General features: G+C 31.4%; 2 protein-coding genes across 2 annotated transcripts; both read left to right on the plus strand.

Moving 5' to 3' along the window:
- Positions 1 to 214: 214 nt before the first annotated feature.
- Positions 215 to 2,808, plus strand: LOC114756591 (probable disease resistance protein At4g27220). The gene is made up of 2 exons (XM_028945540.1): positions 215 to 2,107; positions 2,662 to 2,808. The coding sequence occupies exons 1-2, from the start codon at positions 215 to 217 to the stop codon at positions 2,806 to 2,808; spliced, it is 2,040 nt and encodes a 679-aa protein (XP_028801373.1).
- Positions 2,809 to 11,173: 8,365 nt separating this feature from the next.
- LOC114756593 (uncharacterized) lies at positions 11,174 to 17,393 on the plus strand. Its single transcript, XM_028945541.1, has 14 exons — positions 11,174 to 11,584; positions 12,508 to 13,171; positions 13,252 to 13,334; positions 14,585 to 14,698; positions 14,795 to 14,911; positions 14,996 to 15,136; positions 15,242 to 15,316; positions 15,405 to 15,464; positions 15,555 to 15,659; positions 15,798 to 15,875; positions 16,169 to 16,321; positions 16,435 to 16,521; positions 16,638 to 16,716; positions 16,813 to 17,393. Exons 1-14 carry the CDS (start codon positions 11,174 to 11,176, stop codon positions 17,316 to 17,318), a joined length of 2,673 nt encoding a protein of 890 aa, XP_028801374.1. The 3' UTR covers positions 17,319 to 17,393.
- The last annotated feature ends 1,317 nt before the right edge of the window (positions 17,394 to 18,710 follow it).

Here is an 18,710-nt window from a genome sequence, read left to right on the forward strand (position 1 = left end):
CAATACTGTAATTCGTTTATTACTTATCTATTTATATAGTTAATTATTAATTAAAATTTGGATCCCAGAACTAACAAAAGAGAATGCAAATGGTTGGGCATTGACTACACCAGAGATTTCATTACATATTTGTAAAACATTATGTATCATCATAGCTTTTCACATTTTTAATTACTACTTTTGGAATCCTAATTTAATGTCCTGTCCATTTTAGATGGCATGCCCTGGGGAAGGTATTTTAACAGATCTTGCCAAGAGATTGGTAGATAAAACCATAAAGGAAGTTACTTACTTTCGTCATTTCGAGACTCATGATCACGAGTTTGACGAGGACAATCAACTTTTGCGTAGAAGATTAGAGAAAGTTCGAAAGGATATTGACGACGCCAACATTAATGCGCAAGAAGTTGACGGTGAAGTTCAAGATTGGATAAAGAAAGCTGATAAACTAATTCAAATGAATGCTGAAGTTAGGCAAACAAGGTTTGATAGCTGTTCTTTTCTTAGGAAATATCGACAAGGCAAGATATTGGCACAGAGGGCGCAAGTCATTAAAAGTCACATCCAAAATTATAAAAACTTTGAAGGAGTAGCTCGTCCAAGTAAACTTCCAGGTATGAAGTACCATGCTTCAAAAGACTTCATTGATTTTGAGAGCAGGAAGACAAAATTCAAGGAACTTTTGGATGCATTAGAAGATGGAAATCATTACACGATTGGATTGCAAGGGATGGCGGGAACGGGTAAAACCACATTGGCAACACAAGTGGGAAAGCAAGTTGAAGAATCCAAAGCATTTGAGAAAGTCATCTTTGTTGTTGTGTCCAGTTCTCCAAATGTCAACAAGATTCGAGGCGATATTGCAAGGCAATTAGGTTTGGATTTAGATCAAAGAATTGAAGCAGATCACTCAAAACATTTGTGGTCTAGAATTTCTAATAATGAAAAAAAGTTACTCATAATATTTGATGATGTGTGGGAGAAGCTGGATCTAACTGAACTTGGGATTCCATCTGGACCTGATCACAAGAATTGCTATGTTTTGATAACCACTCGTCATTCAAAAGTTTATCAACAAATGATATGCCAAAAAGTAGTTCACCTACACACATTGGGTGATGAGGATGCAGTGCGTCTCTTTCTGTATCATGCTAGAAGTTGTGATGCTGATCATCCTTCAAGGAATGATTTAGAGGGTCTTGCACGAGCTTTTGTGAAGGAGTGTGGAGGATTACCAATTGCAATTGTGGCACTAGCTAGCACATTAAAAAATTGGCCTGTTGCTGAATGGATTGTGGCTTTGACAACTTTACAAGATAATAAGCCAATTGTTGATGTCGATAAAGAATTGGTGAATGTTTATAATTGCTTGAAATTAAGCTATGATAAATTAAATAATGAGAAGGCCCAAAAGCTTCTTTTATTGTGTTCTATATTCCCAGAAGACTATGAATTTCCTATAAATCTCATTATTAGAATTGGTATAGGGTCAGGAATTTTTGGGGAAGTTAACGAATATTGTGCAGCACGAAGCAAACCACTTGCAGTGAAAAATGAACTTATAGCTTCTTCTTTGCTACTGAAGGTTGAGAATAAAGAATGTGTAAAGATGCACGACTTGGTTCGTGAAGTAGCTCAATGGATAGCGAAGGATGATATTCAAGTGATTATGAATTCAAGAACAACTTTTGAAGTAAGTAAGCGATTTGTGTTTTGGAGTATTGATGATTTTCCTGATCAATTTGATGGTACGAAGGTTGAGATTTTACTTCTTTGGATAAGTGAAAATGCTTTGAAAAAAGATGCAAATGCATTCTTTGCAAGGATGTCAAACCTCAAAATTCTGTTTTTGCTCGGTCAATATGACAGAAGAGTTCCCACTCCGTCATTGTCGCAATCACTTGTTTCATTAAAGAATATTCAAACTCTTATCTTGGATGGTTGCGAAATAGGAAACATTTCAGTTTTGAAGAATTTACAAGGTCTTGTGACACTTGGGATGGAAAATTGTCTAATTATTGAATTATCCCAAGACATCATGGAACTGAAGATGTTGAGATTGTTGGGATTTAAGAAGTGTGGAATTCAACAGAACAATCCCCTTCAAGTTATTGAAAGATGTTCACAATTGGAAGAATTGCATTTTGTTGAGAATTACAATATTAAGGATTGGAAGCAAGAGGATGAAAAAGAAATTGAAGATGAAAATGCTCCCCATATATCTCCTTCTGCATTGCAAATGTTTTCAATTGCTTGCGATGGTTTTAAATGTTTTGCTGATGATGATAATGGCCTATTAAAATGCTTCAATGCGGAACATCTGAAAAATTTAATATCAGAAGCCATGTTTAAGTACCTTGTGCGAAGAGCAGAAGTTCTTGAGCTAGGGAATTTAGGACAAACAGGATGGAAAAGTCTTATCCCTGACATTATTCCTATGGAAGAGCGTGGCAAGGATAATTTAATCAAGCTTTACTTGTATGATTGGGCTGACATTGAGTGCCTTATTAATAGTAATAAGTGTCACTATTCTAATTTGACATTCTTCTTGAACTTAGTTGAGTTACATCTGTGTAAAGTGGATGTGAAAGAATTATGTCGCGGTGCTACGCCTTCTAGGTTTCTTGAGAAGTTACAGGTTTTAAAGTTAGATGGTTGTAGGGAACTGCAAAATATATTCTTAGACGCAAATCTCAAGCTACCTCATCTGAGGGTATTGGAATTGAAAGATTGCCCAATGTTCCAACCATCAATTTTCAAACCCTTTTTTGCTCGAAGTCTTGGGAAATTGGAAGAATTAATAGTTGAGGGTTTCACAGAGCTAAAAAGTTTAATTGCAGACGAGAGTTTAGAAGAAGAAATGAGGATTGTTGATTATCAAAAACGTCATGGCTTATTGTTTCCCGCATTAGAGTCTCTTCAAATTAGAAGATGTGGCAAATTAGAAGTGGTATCATCATTTCTTCTGGCTGGAGACCTTCCCAGGTTGAAAGATCTATGTATATGGGGCTGTAGGGAGCTAAAATATATATTTGGTGAATATAAAGATAATGCGGGCCAAGTTGTGCAACAGGAAATCATGCTCCCTGTACTAACACAAGTGAGACTTCAGATAGTACCAAGTTTTATTAACATATTTAAAAAATGCAAGACATGTGTGCCAAGGCCGCCTCATGTTTCGAAAGAAGATTCGAAGGAGAGCCATAAGAACTCTCAGACAAGTGCTTTCTCATGGGCTCATGGGTGTTGTTTTCTGGCCTCAACTAAAGACAGTAATATTGGAGTTTCTAATGCCCCCCTGCTGGAAGACTGCACAATCTCACAGGTATGCTACTTTGGGCTTGCTCTTTTTATTCAACATTTATGTTTATGTTTTTTTTAATGGAAAAAGGTGATATTTGATATATTAAACTTTCCTTTTATTAGCATATGGTCCATGGATGGTTTATAGATATTTTTCTCTCTTTTAAGACATGTAGATCTAATAATGGAGAGGAGATGCGGTAAGAGAAGCCTTAGAGAAACGGGGAGGGAAAAAATGATAGGTCTTGTTTGTTTTTATCTGTAGTTTCTTTTCTTTTAATATACTATAGTCATAGTAGGTCATGTTTATAGTCGTTGTTATTTATACATTTTTTTTTGTGTTATTATAATTTTATCTATGGGTTCCTTAGTATTAAGTTTTGATAAAGTGTACATTTACAGTAATTTAATTTTTTTTTCTTTATAAAAAATCAATTAATATTTAACATTAATTTTTGTCAAAAAATTAGTCTATATTTAAGTACCGATTGTAACTCCCTAAATGATTTCCTTGAGGTTTGTCCCTGTGCATGAGATAAAGCTCAAAGCCATTAAAAAAAGAGTTCTTCTATGCAGTAATTGAAAAAGTAATTTTATATTTGTGTAATTACTCAATGTTCCTACAATTTTAATTTTGAAAAATAAAATAAGTCTTTGTCAAAATTAACAAAACAGTTATATTATTTTCTTAAGCGCACTAATAAGTTAAGGAATATATATACTATCAGAACACAGACACGTATGGCTTTCGTCTTGGGTTGGAATTACGTAGACTTGATCTTTTTATTTCAGTAGAAAAATAAATATTCATCATAACAGGTATATCATTAACACTTGTGCCCCATTTGGTGTGATGGTAGAGTTTTTTTGATAGAAGTGGAGATAAAAATAGAAGTGGAATTGGAAGTGGAAGTGGTAGTGGAAGGGAGTCCTAAAACATGTTTGGTAGAATGATGGAATTGAGATATAATTTTTAATTAAAATATATATTTGTAATAAGAAAATACCAAAATACCTTCTGAAAAAATATCTCTTCGCCTCCCCTTCATCCAAGGCCAGTGTCCAAAGAAGGATTATCGGAAAATCTGCTACTTTCGGTAAAATCAAACTCAGGACCAATTAAATCGAAACAAGCTCATTCAAACAGAGTCAATCTTAGTTTATCTTAGTCAAACTCAGATTTGTCAAGAACTATAAAAATCTAATCCCATCACAGCATCGAAACAACACGGAGGGGGACATGACAGCTGGAAGTGGGTGCCGGAGGAGGGCATCGGAGGGGGATTATGATGGGTAAGATTGTCAATTAACAAAATAATTGAGGATAGGATCGTCATAAAATTTCAGTTCCTGATAACTTATCCCAGTGTACCCAAGGAACCTAGTTCCATCAAATTTGATGGAACCCACTTTCACCAGGAACCTACTTCACACCCACACACCCTAAACAAGTTAAATTTGGGTTCCACTTCCATTTCCGCTTCCCATTTTTTGAGCCCAATTCCAGTGTACCAAACATAGCATTAAGTCCTCGAATGTTGGGGGCTGCCTGCGTACCCCGTCCAATTCAGTTTTCTTTTGAGATTTAAAATGCTAATAGTTTCAATATAATATTCATTATTTTGGAATAGTTATGTTTACTTGATGCATATTCATATTCATATGCCTACATTTCATATTCTCACTTTAAAATTTGACATCTATTTTTGTATCTCAGAATTTCGGATAAACTGAAGTAATACGTTAATTACACTAAATTTGATGTCAATTTGTCTAACATTAGTCTTTTTATTGCAGTAAAAATTGAAGACAAAAATAAATACTCGCACACGCACGAATACTGATAACTTATCATTGACATCTACATTTCATATCATTGACATGAGCAGGAATTTTGGTTAATTCAATGTTTTATTATCATTTTATTTTTCTATTATTTGACTAGTATCAGGGGCACGGAAGTTATTAGTTGAATAACTTATAAATCACATTTTATTTTTTAAGGCATGTAGGTCTAATAACATAGGGGAGATGTGGTAATATAACTATTGCGGTATTGCCAATTGATTGGCTTTATTGAAAGTGTGACATGGCACTTGTTTCTTTTCTTTTAATTTATATGAGAGTCATGATATGTCATATTTATAGTCCTTTTTTATTTATACATATTTTTAATTTTTTATGTTGTTGTAATTTTATGCATCGGTTCGTCAATATTAAGTTCTGATAAAAACAGTCATTTAAATAATATTTTCTTTATAAAAATTTAATTAATATTTAATATGAATTTTTCTCAAAAAATTGTTCTATATTTAAGTACAGATTTTGACCCAATAAATGATATTTTTGAGGTTTGTGTACATGACAGAAAGCTCTTGGAAAAAAAATAAAATTATTTCTAGTGAGGTAAATTTAAGAATCTCGAAAGAATACAAGTCAAATGTAAAATCGGATACCACAAGTGATTAAAAATTAAAAAAAAAAGGAATTCTTCTATGCATTAAATTGAAAAAAGTAATTTTATATTGTGTAATTACTCGATTTTTCTACAACTGTAATATTTATCAATAAAATAAGTCTTCATCAGAATTCATAAAGCAGTTATATTAATTATTTTCTTAAGTGCACTAAATTAAGGAAATATATATACTATCAAAACACAAACACGTATGCCTTTCGTCTTGGGTTGGAAAAACACACACTCGATATTTTCATTTCAGTAAAAATTAAAGAGAAAAATAAAAATTCACACGCGCACGTAAATAGTGATAACAGGCATATCATTACATGAGTAGGATCTTGGGTGAATTCAACGCTTTATTTTTTTTTCATTTTCTATTATTTGACTAGTAGAGTGGGCACGATGTTACCAGATGCTTGACAAACTTCTTTATATTTCATGTATTTTCTGATACATTAATTCTTTTTCGGTTCATCTCAGTTTATAATGGGATTGTTATTGAGATATATGATCATATGATAGAAAGTAATTAGTTATATAATTAAGTTGAATTTAAGAGAAGTGATTGGTTGTAGGAATCACATGTATTGAGTGAAAGGATTGAAACATTTCATTCAGCTGAGTGTCTTATGAGACAACCATTGAACCTACAAAATATAAGGGGGATGATGCTTGATGTAACATCCTTAAAAAAAAAAAAATTAAATAATGTAAAATAATATTTTATTATTATTAAATAATAATATTTTATTAATATTTAAAAAAAAAAAACAACACACCCCAACTTTTCCACCAAAGTCGGTGGAAAAGCTGGGGTGAATTGAAGGCCAAGAAGAATTTTTCACGCGGGTAATTAAAGAGGGAGGAGGAAAAATGGGGAAGAACAATAAATGAAGGAAGAAAATTGACGAAGGTTGGTTGGCATGTTAAAGGATAAATAGAAGAGTGTGAGTGTTGTGTAGAGTAGAGAAAGAGAGGTGAGAGATGTAGGAAGAAAAACAAAGAACAAGAGAGTGAGTGAAGATTTCTGCAAGGACGTGCTAGCTTTTGGGGATCATATAGGTACATTAAACACTTCTTTCTATTAAATTTTTCTCTATGAATATTTCCTATATATTTAGAGCTTTATATTAGTAGTATTACTACACTGTTTAGAGAAAATTTTGTGAGCTGGGTACAAAGTAAGTAATGATTTTTGACAATATATGACTGTAGAAATTTAGAGATAAATAAGTAGTTAATTTTAACTGGTTTAGATTTGTCTATTTATTATCTATGGTATTTAAAATTAAATTTATTTGTTGAAAAATCTGTCATTCATGATATATATCATATTTATACCGATTAAAAATAGGTTAAATAATTTATTTGGGTTGTTCGATATATTATTAAAATTTTAATCGGTTTATATTTGTTTATTGATTGTTTTGAGAATTTTAAACTAAGATTTTAGTTGAAAAATGTATTATTCAAGATATATAGAATGTTTTTACCGATTAAATTTAAGTTAAATAACTTATTTGGGTTACTTAATGTATTATTGATATTTTAATCGGTTTAAAATGTAAAATAGGTTAAGACTATATTATTAGAAAAATTTTGAAACTGGAAACTTAAGTTATAAATTGAGATTCTTACAATATTAGATAAAAAACCATATTTTATAAATATTTATAATTTAAATTAGTTATTTGGGTAGAGAAAAATTGTTATTTGAAGTAAGAATTTTTGGATAGTAAATATATGTATAAATATTATTAATAATAAATTCTATGTAATTTAAGTTAATTATTTGTATGTATAATAAATTGTATCTATATTATTTGTAGATTATCTTGTACTTCGGAGTTTGTAATTTGCGCTCTTATTTCTCAAGCTGTGAGGTTAAGCTTGGAATAGAGGTAACTGGGATTAATTTATTTTATATACACGCTTTGGATTGTAAGGTGTTTATTATGTTTTTATTTTTCTAGTTAATTTGTAAAAGTATGCCTGTGAATAAAATATATATTTTATTATATGACAAATTTTGGTGAAGTGGGAAGTATGTTGATCTAATTATGTTTGAGTTGTGTTTTATTGGAAATTGTGTTTTCGTGTAGTACTGAATTTAATATACTAATATTATGTTATTAAATGAAATGAAAATGTGTTATACTTTGTTTGAAATTATATCATCTTATTTTGAAGATTGTGATATTTTGATTTATATTGTGACTATGCATGGGGTTCATATGTGGAGGATGGGATTTTGTTATGTGGAGGATAATTGTTCTTGAAGCCCGCGCGGCATGCCTACACTACGGATCCCAGTGTTTGGCCTTATTGTTAGACCCCTGTAGTTCTTCCTTTTCCTTGGCTCGGAATTGAGAATGAACTCTTGGGTAGACACCTCTTGCACCATAGTCCATTCTTGGGCGGTGTAGGTACAGGAGGGGGGCCCGTTGCTTGATGTGAGTGGGGTGACCTTTGGCCGGGTTACTCAGCACAGAAAGCCCGGGTCCTTGTCAAGGAGTCATAAGGAGGAGCAAGGCGATGGGAGGGCATATTTCATTGTGTTGTTGCATATATGTACTTTTATATGAATTGTGTTGTGGATGGAGAGATATACTCTTTTTATGTGATTATATCTATTAAAGTACCATTTATTTCTTAAACTATATTTAAGCACTACTTCACCAACTTGCCATCCTACTTGTATATGTCATAAATTAATACTTGGTTACTGGGACTTTACGTCTCACCCCGCTGTTCATCAATACTTTTCAGGAGAGCCATCTAGTTTGGCTCGGCGCGAAGGGAAGCAACCAGAGGCATAGGCGAGCATAGTCTAGTAGTCCTCTTTTGGTTTAGGCATGTAATGTTATGTATATTGCCATCTTAGGGCCCACAACTGTGTTGACATATACTTTCTTTTGTTTGGATGACTGTATTTGATGGAATGCTGTTAAAATGGCTGAAGGCCATAAGACTCTGCTGTATGTGATACTCTTATGTGTATGCCTTATGGGCTGGGTTGAGCAACCTATGTTTCTTATGCCCTAAGTCTTTGTGGGAAGAATATTATGTTGGGCTTGTGGGCGGTTACTGTGCCATAAGGCTTTGTTCTACGTTGTTAAATCCATGGGTGTTTTATGTATCCTGAGCTACTTGGGACGTTTTCGAAATAAGTCAAACTCTTTATAACTATGGTAGTATTTTAACACTCTAACTCAATTCTTTTTCTACCATGGTTATCCTTTTAAAAATAGTTTTATAATTATGTATTAAGAAGAGGTCTTTTCACTTGATGGATGTTTAAAATTAAAGTCACTGTTCAGTGTATCCATTGCCACAACCATCATGTTGGAGGTGCTGCTTGTTGCAAACTGTGAAGAATTGAAGCACATTATAACAAATGAGGCAGAGGATGATGATGTCCATCTCAACCGCACCTCCATCTTCCCAAAACTACAGAGCCTCGATGTTCAGGTTTGCAATAAATTGGAATTTATATTTCCATCCACTCTTTCTGGAGGTCTTCAAAAATTAAAATCTATACATATTTCGGGAGCTCATGAGCTGAAATATATTTTTGGAAAATACAATGATGAAGAGTGTCTATCAAATGAGCATGAAAGTAATGAGTCTCACATTCATCTTCCTGCATTGGAATCACTATTCCTCTGTGGTGTACCAAATATGATCAGCATTGGTATCAAAAAACATCAACCAAAGTGCCCATCTCCACAGATTGTGGAAGCACCAAAGGTACGTAACTATTTTTAATTCATTATTTAATAGCGTCTCAATCTTGCTCTGTTTTTTTTTTTTTTGCATGAAAATATATTTTATCTATTTATTCTCTTTTAAAATTTTAACTTTAAACTTTTATATATAATTATTATGGGCCATGTGGCTTTCAGTTTATGTCAAAATGCAATTTATCAATATTTTTATGTATCTTGTATAAGGATTATTTTATACTCGTAGAAGACAAACATGTATGACTTCCATCTTGGTTGTATATCCTAATTTTGTTCATTTTCAATTATTTTTTTTCCTGATTATTTTAGCTGGTACCTAACAGGAATCAAACTGAAACAATTTGATCTTTAAAATGCTCATACTCCTAATTTAATATTCATTATTTTGGAATATTTGTATTTGTTTAATGTCTCCTTTTATGCCTAAAGTTATGGATAAACTGAGGCAGGGGAACATCCTCCACTCTTCTTTCAACTTTGTCATCATTATATAAAAACTAACTTCTTATAAAAATATTATTATAATCTTGCTTAAAAAATACCTAAAGAAATTTAAACTATTAAATTTGATTTGAATAGTTCATTACTGTAGCAAAAAAGTGAGAAAAATTATGCTTTATAACCATAGTTTACAAATTACAACTGAAAAATGATAAGATTAAATTTTGACAGTCTTAACTTATTTATATTTTAATCCAAATTGGTAATAATATTTTTATAAAATGTTAAATCTATACCAATTTCTTAATTTTATACTCACGTAATTACTCGATTTTCCTACAACTCTAATATTGATTAATAAGATAAGCCTTTACATTACATATATTATCAGATATTATATATTATGGGGTTACATGCACCCTAACCGTTTTTGAATGGCCAAAAAGAAATTCTATTGGTTTAAAATTTGATGTCTATTTTGTACCTCAGAGTTTTAGATAAAGTGAGGTAATATATTAATTATTACACTAAATTTAATGTCAACTTCTCTAACTCTGATCTTTTTATTTCAGTTTAAATCAAAGTGCAGTTTATCAATATTTTTATTTTGTATAAAGATTATATGTAATAAATTACATATTGCTAACAAAATATTTAAACATTCTCAAAACAATGAAGACTTTCATATAATTTTCCTATGGAGACATGTACAATTAATTATGTCAAAGTGATTCGGCTTTCTATAAAGATTTCAAATTTGAATTAAAATATTTCGCAAAAATAATATAGTGTGTTTGTGTTTTGCGGGTGAATGTGTATGTATTTCATAAGCACAAAGGATAGAAATAGAGAACATTGTTTTAAATTGTAGGATCAAAATAGACAAAATTATTTTAAATTTTGAATTGTCTTTTTTTGTGAAAACGTGTTGTAGGAAATTGAGAAGCAAATGGAAGACGTGAGAAGTGAGGGAGTAAAGGAATCTGAAATACAAGAGATTGTTGACATCAAAACACCACTACTCACTCCAAGTGTGGGCTTCCAACACGTTCTCAACTTCCACAATTTGAAACAAATAATAATCTCAGAAAACCAGAAGTTGAAATCTTTGTTCTCTGTCTCTACTTGCAGAAACCTATCACAGTTGTCTCAATTACAAGTATGGCATTGTGAGCAATTAGTTAATGTGGTTGAAGATGATTCTAATAATCATCATCATGACATGAACTATAGCTCCATTTTTCCAAAACTGGAGGATCTAAGTATCAACAATTGCAACAAGCTGGAGTTTATATTTCCTCTGTCTCTTTTTGGTACTCTTCAAAAATTAAAATCTTTGAGTATCAAGAGAGTTGCTGAGTTGAAATACATTTTTGGGAAATGTGATGATGGACATCATTTATCAAATGAGAATGAAAGCGATGAGCTTAATATTCATCTCCCTGCTTTGGAAACACTATCACTTGGAGATGTGCCAAAGTTAATCAACAATATTGGTGCCAAAAAATATCACCTCAGCTTTCCGCCTCTACAAAGCATTGATTTGGGGGGTCTTCAAGAGTTCAACGGAAGATCTTTTACAGATTTGGTGGCTTATTTACAAGGAATACAATTGAATGTGAAAGCTCCAAAGGTAACACATTTGACTTCTTGTCCTGTGATCTACATGTTGCTCTGTTTATTTGGATTGCTTAGCATTTAAACTTGAACATCAAGAATATATTTTCATGCTTACAAAATTTTCATGTCAAGACATTTCATACATAAAAATTTATAATTTATTTTTCATTTATAAACATTTGCTTTTCATCAATATATATGTGCGCATGCGCGCCTTTCATCAAAATCTTGTATGAGATGTTAACTAAAAAAAAAATGAAAAATTTAGATATTTCCGCTAAATAGTTTGAAAGATAACTGGTCCATATATATTACTTTGTTTATTTTACCTTTTCTTCTTGGAAATTTTCTTCTCATCACAATGGGATCGCTTAGCATTTAAACTCGAACACCAAGAACACGTTTTTCATGCATGAAAACTTTTCATGTCAAGACATGAATTTACTAAATTTTTTTGGCCAAAAAAATTACTGAATTTTCATTCATAGAAATTAACAATTTAGCTTTAATTTAGAAAAAAATTGCTTTTTTTTTTCATCAGGCTCTCACACAAGATGTTATTTTTTTCATCAGATTTTTACACAAGATGTTAACTGAAAAAAGCAATGACCTTAAAATTTTAAAAATTTTCTAATAGTTTGGAAGAAACCTGCACCATATATAAGTTTATCTATAGAAGAAATTAACTATGGATTAATTAGCTTCTCATGTATATATACATTTTATGATTTCAAGTCGATATAATTAGGTATAATCAATATGTATGTGTCTTTAACTTGTAAGCATTCCAGGCATCCATAAATAAAGTTTCTCTTTATATAACTTAATGCATGTTGAGACATCTATACATTAATAACAGTATTGGGATTTTTCACAATTTGTTAATGTGGTAATTTGAATTCATGCTGAAATTTTGAATTGATTTATTTTTATTAGGACCAGATGAAAATTATCAAGGATATGCAGAAGCTGACAACTCTTGATGTAAGAGACTCCAAAATAGAAGAGGTTCTTAATTTGGAAGGAGTGGAAACTGAAGGTCCATTCATGACATTAAGTATTGAAATGATGTGGTTGGAAAATCTAAGTGAGTTAAGGCAAATATTCAGGGGTTCCAAATATATTTTGAGCCTCCCCAATCTCCAAGAACTAGACATCATAGCATGTAAAATGCTAAAAGCAATCTTCTGTGGCTCAATAGTGAAAAGCCTTCCACAATTATCCAATTTATTGATAAGAGATTGTGACGAATTAGTTAACATCATTGAAGAGAGTGATAAGGATCATTTGCATCAACCTTGTTTCCCAAAGTTAGAGAAAATTGACATCAATTGTTGTAATAGCTTGAAATTCCTCTTTTCTATCTCAACCTGTGGCCTGTTTCCAAAGTTGGAGGTCTTGAATATAGAAGAAGCCTCTGAGCTTGAGCAAATATTTATATGCAAACAAGATAATATGGAGAAGATGGCAAAAATGGGAGAAGTATTTCCAAAACTGTCAAAGGCAACACTTGGAAAACTCCCAAAGCTTATTTCTATTTGTGAAGGGATTGATTTTAAGGATCTACAATGTGAAGTGGAAGATTGCCCAAAATATCAAGGTATGAATTCAAGAAAAGTCTTTTGATAATTGCTAGCTATTTTTATGAATATTAATTTGATATTAAAAATTCTATTGCAGAAACTGGTCAAATCCGAGAAGAGCCTAAAAATAGGGATTCAGAAAATCAAGCAACAACAAGTGTTTTGCAAGAATTTACAAAGGTATATATATTAGACTAATCATCAGAAGAACAGAAAAAAAAAGTCATTATTTTTTTGGATATTTTCTTTTAATAGTGAATTTAACCTGTTCATAATTTTGATCACTACAACTAGTGCAAAGATTTTTGGGAAAACATTAGAAATATCATAGTATATATATTTTTTTAAAGATTCATACTTATTATGTGCACATAAAAAAAGAGAGAGAAACTAATGCATAAATAAATGTGCTTTAATATTACTCTCTCTGGTCTTTATTATAAACTTTAAATAACTAATTCATGAATAACAAACAATTAGTTAAAAACAATAAATAAGTTAGAAATAGATTTTTGTTTTCAAATATGCCTTTGAAATAAATGAGAAAATAGATGAAAGAGAATGTGTGGGGAAATTTGATAGGAGAGAAATAATTAATGGCTACCTGAAAAATACATTAAATGTTAAGATAAACCCAAATTGAAGCTTATAAAATGGACTATACCTCTTCTTAAATTTGAAACTTATAAATAAAACTGGAGAGAGTGTTAACTTAAAACAAGTTGTCATTTGTGTTAAGACCACTCTTTTGTGAATATTACCAATGGCAACATTTTTATAAAGTTAAACATTTTTATCTAATTTTGTTGAACAAAATTTGAAAGAAATGATAATAAACCTAGTTTACATTAGTTTATATAATTCCCAAACTATTGTTTTCAAATTTGTTTATATAATTTTTGTCATCTATTATACCGTGTCTTATCTAATTTTGTTGAACAAAATTTGTCCTTTGATGTTTACTTAAAGCTCAAAAACAAAGAAAAAGGCTATTATAATACTTCCCGCATCAGAGTAGTGATATGTGGAGACCGAGCAAAAACCACATAATGGAACTCTATTATATATTATTGACAAGAACATGGATTATTGTGGATCAAGAGGGGGGAAAAAACAGTGATTCTAGCGGTACATATTAATTAGAAACTTATAGCTTAGGAATCATATGTGTATTGAGCTTAGTAGAAAAAAGAACAGGGGCTTCAAATGAAATATTTAATTAACAGGTTGCAATATCTGATGAAGTTAATAACTTCATCAACTCATTCAGAAATATAAAGTTAATTATTGAGGATGTGAAAAAAAAATCATAAATATCTAATATATGTTGTTGAGTTCAAAGATTAGACTTACATGCACAATTTATATATATAAATATATATATAAGCAAAACTAATCCAAGGATAAAATGTATCCTTTTTCTGTTGTAGATCACAGAGGAAACATTACTTGAAATTCAAGTTCAAGATCCTGTTCTAGCTTCAGAGAAACAAGCATCAGGAACTTTAGCAGCAAAATCACAACTGAGAGGCATATCTTTACATGTAAGTTTATATATAGATTATTTAAGTGATTTCAACATGATAGGGATAGAAACGTGTCAAAATGGTTTTTTGCTAATTATTTAATATTTTAAATAGGAGTTGCAGGATGAACACAAAACAAGTGAATCAACTATGCAGCTCCAACAAGAGGATTTTGCAGAAACAAAAACCACTGAAGCTTTTCAGAAAACCAATATACCATTGGATCATAATGTAGGTTATAACATTGAGGACTAATTTTTTTTAAAGTTCGATCATTACAATATATGATACTTATTCCTATTCTGTGTTACTCAAAGTATTGATATCATATCAAAAGAAAGAGCTGAAGGTGGTCTCACCTCAGAGGATGTAGTGGCAACAACTATGATAGCTGATTTAGCACCAAGAAATTCATCAAAAGGATTAATCATTCCTCACCAAAAAGAGCTTCCATTGGTTATTGATTAGTGTTTTAAGACATTTTTGAAATAAAGAATTAGGAATGCATTCTAAATAATGGCTTAAACATGTACCTTTTTCCTTATTCATTGCTTGATTTAGGATTTGAAGCCATCAGAATCAAGATGCGAAACAAGCATGAAACGCCAGGAGGAGCTACGAGATAGGATGATTATTGTATACTTGAATCTTCACAAAATATTTAAGGATCTAAGGATCATAATTAAACAACAGGATGCTTATATATCTTCTGGTACTTTTGTAGGGTGTTACTTCCTCAGTTGTTTCACAAGTTGAAAGCTTGCAATTTGGTCCATCTAAATTGGTAAGTTTACCACGTTCATTTCAAATTCACAGCATGCTTTCATTTATGGAGGAGCACAATTGAAAAGAGAAATTTCTTTGTGTTTTGTAGGTTGGCAGCATGGAAGAAACACATGAGCAAGGCTCTCAAGAGGATGATGCAGCAACTGATTCAATTTCAAGGAAGCAAACTAGAGTATCATCCATTTCTGCACAAGTAAATGCATTATAATTACCAGAAAAAAATGCATTATACTTACTAATATACAAGATACCACATGAATTATGAAGTTGCTAGATGCATACTTTTGCCTAGTTATAATTATGGGAAATTTTATCTTGTGATGTTATTCAGGGCTCAGAAGAAATAGAAAAAGCTGTTAAAATACATGCTTCGCAGCTATCAATGGCTCCAATTTCGACAAATTTAGAGGTCATCATATTGACATTTCCAATCTCTATTTATTACCAATATAAAATGATTTTAAGTGTGTTGATCAAGAACTTTTTAATGTGTAAAAAGTTTATAAAAGTTAAGGCCAACTTGTATTTCTTTTTAACAACTAATCAACATCTAACTACTAAACAACAAGTTTTGGATTCTTGATTATTCAATACTGAAAAAAAGAACTACAGTATACATTTTTTAAGTGTCTCTCACAACTTAGTAGTACTCTAACACTTATAGGACATATGAAACTGCAACTTATTTCTTCTTACTTTTAGATTCCTCAGCACATCAAAGATACAACAGAACGAGGTCTTGAAGAGAATTATGCAGAAGATGATGCTGTGACAGCAGTTGGATCAACTAATTCAGATTCAAGGAAGCAATCTACAGGACCAATTGATAACCTCTCTGGAAAACATTCTGCACTAGTAAGTTTGTTACCGTTTTCTAATTATAGAAATCGAAGTACTCTGTATGATGTTTTTTCCTTATTCTGCACAAGTTAGTTTACATGCTCACATGTTACCTTAATGTCTGTTAGAGTGCTAAGGAAAAAGCAAAAGGAATTGATGAAAAAGCTACTGCTACAGACACATCACCAATGGCAACTCCATTCATAAGAGCCCTTGTATGTGTTTTAAGCTATCTCTAACAGTACAGTGATAAGCAACTACTCATTTTAAAAGAGAACCAATTAAATACAACTACTTTGTTTTTTTTCCCTTTTAATTTCGTTCGATGTAGACTGTTAAAGAAGCAGGAGATAACTCAAATTTTCAAGAGGAAGCAATCATTCCCCAAGTCATTCCTTCTCTCCATCATCGTAAGTGTCTTTCTTTACATGATCATTATAGTACTACCTCTTTTTTTTTTTTTTTTGGGTCTTTGATCCATCTGCTAACTTGTTCACCTGTGACAGAATCACAAATTGCTTATGATGGCACTTCGTCTCCTAAACTGGGGATTTTTGAAATTTTCAAACTTGTGGAGTTGAAACAAGGAGAAACAGCTTTACTTGCTGAAGCACTAGAGCGATATCCCCAACTATTGCTGCCTCGTGAACATCGAACCCATCGTATAATAGCCTGGTCCTACAGGGTACTGGTTGATATTCTGGTCATGCTCGCCACCAAGACTCCTTATACCATTACCACATCAGAAAAATCAACCTTGGAGGCAAACTTAAGTGAAGCAATTGTTCTTGGGTTCGACAAAGACTGGGTTGAATCAGTTCGTGCCAAAGTTTTTCGCGCTGACATATCTGATATCTCTGCAGCAAAAGAGGAGATTCAAGCCATGGGGGGCAAGCTTGGAGAAATTGATTCTCAGTTGTTGGATCTCTCCGAACATTGCAAGAAACTGTTTCAGAACATGACCATGATCAGAAACATAGCAAGTGCCAAAGGTAAACCCTTTGGCATTTAGGTGTGTTTTACATTATTGTGCTTTGTTATTGGTTTTCGATTGTAGTAAGACTCCAGAGGAGGGTACCATGATGCCTACGATCGATATATATATATATATATATATGTATGTATGTATATCCAAACATTATTTATCACTCTCATGTATTCATAAACCAGACCTTATTTTTCATGGATGATCTGCAACTGACGTATTTGTGGAATACATATTTGATGGATTCATATTTTGTTACAACTTTGATTTTTAAATCGGAAACTGATTCTCATTATAAGTCTTCTCTTTATATTTTCATTGGGTGTGATTGCAATGGATAGAGAACTTCCCCCGGGGGAAGGCCGCTTGGTTCTCTTTGATTTGAACAATATAGTTGTATTTCCAATTATTACATAAATATAAATTTACTACGAAATTAAAAATTTATTTTATAAATTAGAAAATAACATATTTTTAACATATGAAATATTTTAATATAATTAAAAATTATTTGAAAATTTCATAATATTTGTATGAATAAAAAATTATTTTTTTACATGACATTTTAATAGTTTGAATAAATATTAAATATATTTTTTTAAATATTCCCATATTTAAATATTTAATAAAGGTAGTGAGAGAAAGTAAAAAATTAATAATGTTGAAGTTCATGGTATTTAATAACAATAATATTAAAAAATCACTTGAATTTTAGAATATATTTAATACTTTTTAACTATTTTTATTGATATATATGTGTGTGTGTGTGTGTGTGTGTGTGTGTGTGAATTATTTAGAAGCGGTGCGTAACAGAGGAAGGGGGAAGCATCTTTTATTTATTAATAAAGCAGAGATCAAGAATTCCACCATACTCTGATTTCTCACAATAAAATATATCTTTATGTTATATATGTTAAAAAGAAAAACAGTTTGGATAGAACTTTTTTTTGATTGGGTAATATTGTGCTAATTTTTTTAATTGGATAATCTTAGAACTTGCTTTTGTTGATAGTCTGTTTCTTCGTGTTATATATTGCTTATCGAATTCTCAATTTCAGATATTTAATCTTTCCTTCATCATCCTTCTTAGTTTTCTGTTCTCTCAACTCTCTTTCTTCTTTTTTTCTATTTTTTTTTAACTTATTTTGTCATCATTCCTTCTATAATCATAAAGGAGAATTATAATGAGATCCCAAGAAAAAAAAATTACAAAATAAGTTACAAAAATTATTATTCTTCATTCTAGAACTTATCTGTTAACGAGACTTTTTAAAAATTATTCTTTTTTAGAATTTGATTATAATTCTCCCTGGTCATGATCTGAAGGGATGACATGCGGGACCCGAGCCCCTATAAGAAAACGGGCTCACGCTTCCCTGGTCCTCTTCGAATTGGACTTCCCTCCTTTGCCTTTTTCCT

This window comes from Neltuma alba, unplaced genomic scaffold (assembly GCF_004799145.2).
Source record: "Neltuma alba isolate B1F8T4 unplaced genomic scaffold, ASM479914v2 tig00010438_pilon, whole genome shotgun sequence".
Taxonomy (NCBI): Eukaryota; Viridiplantae; Streptophyta; class Magnoliopsida; order Fabales; family Fabaceae; genus Neltuma; species Neltuma alba.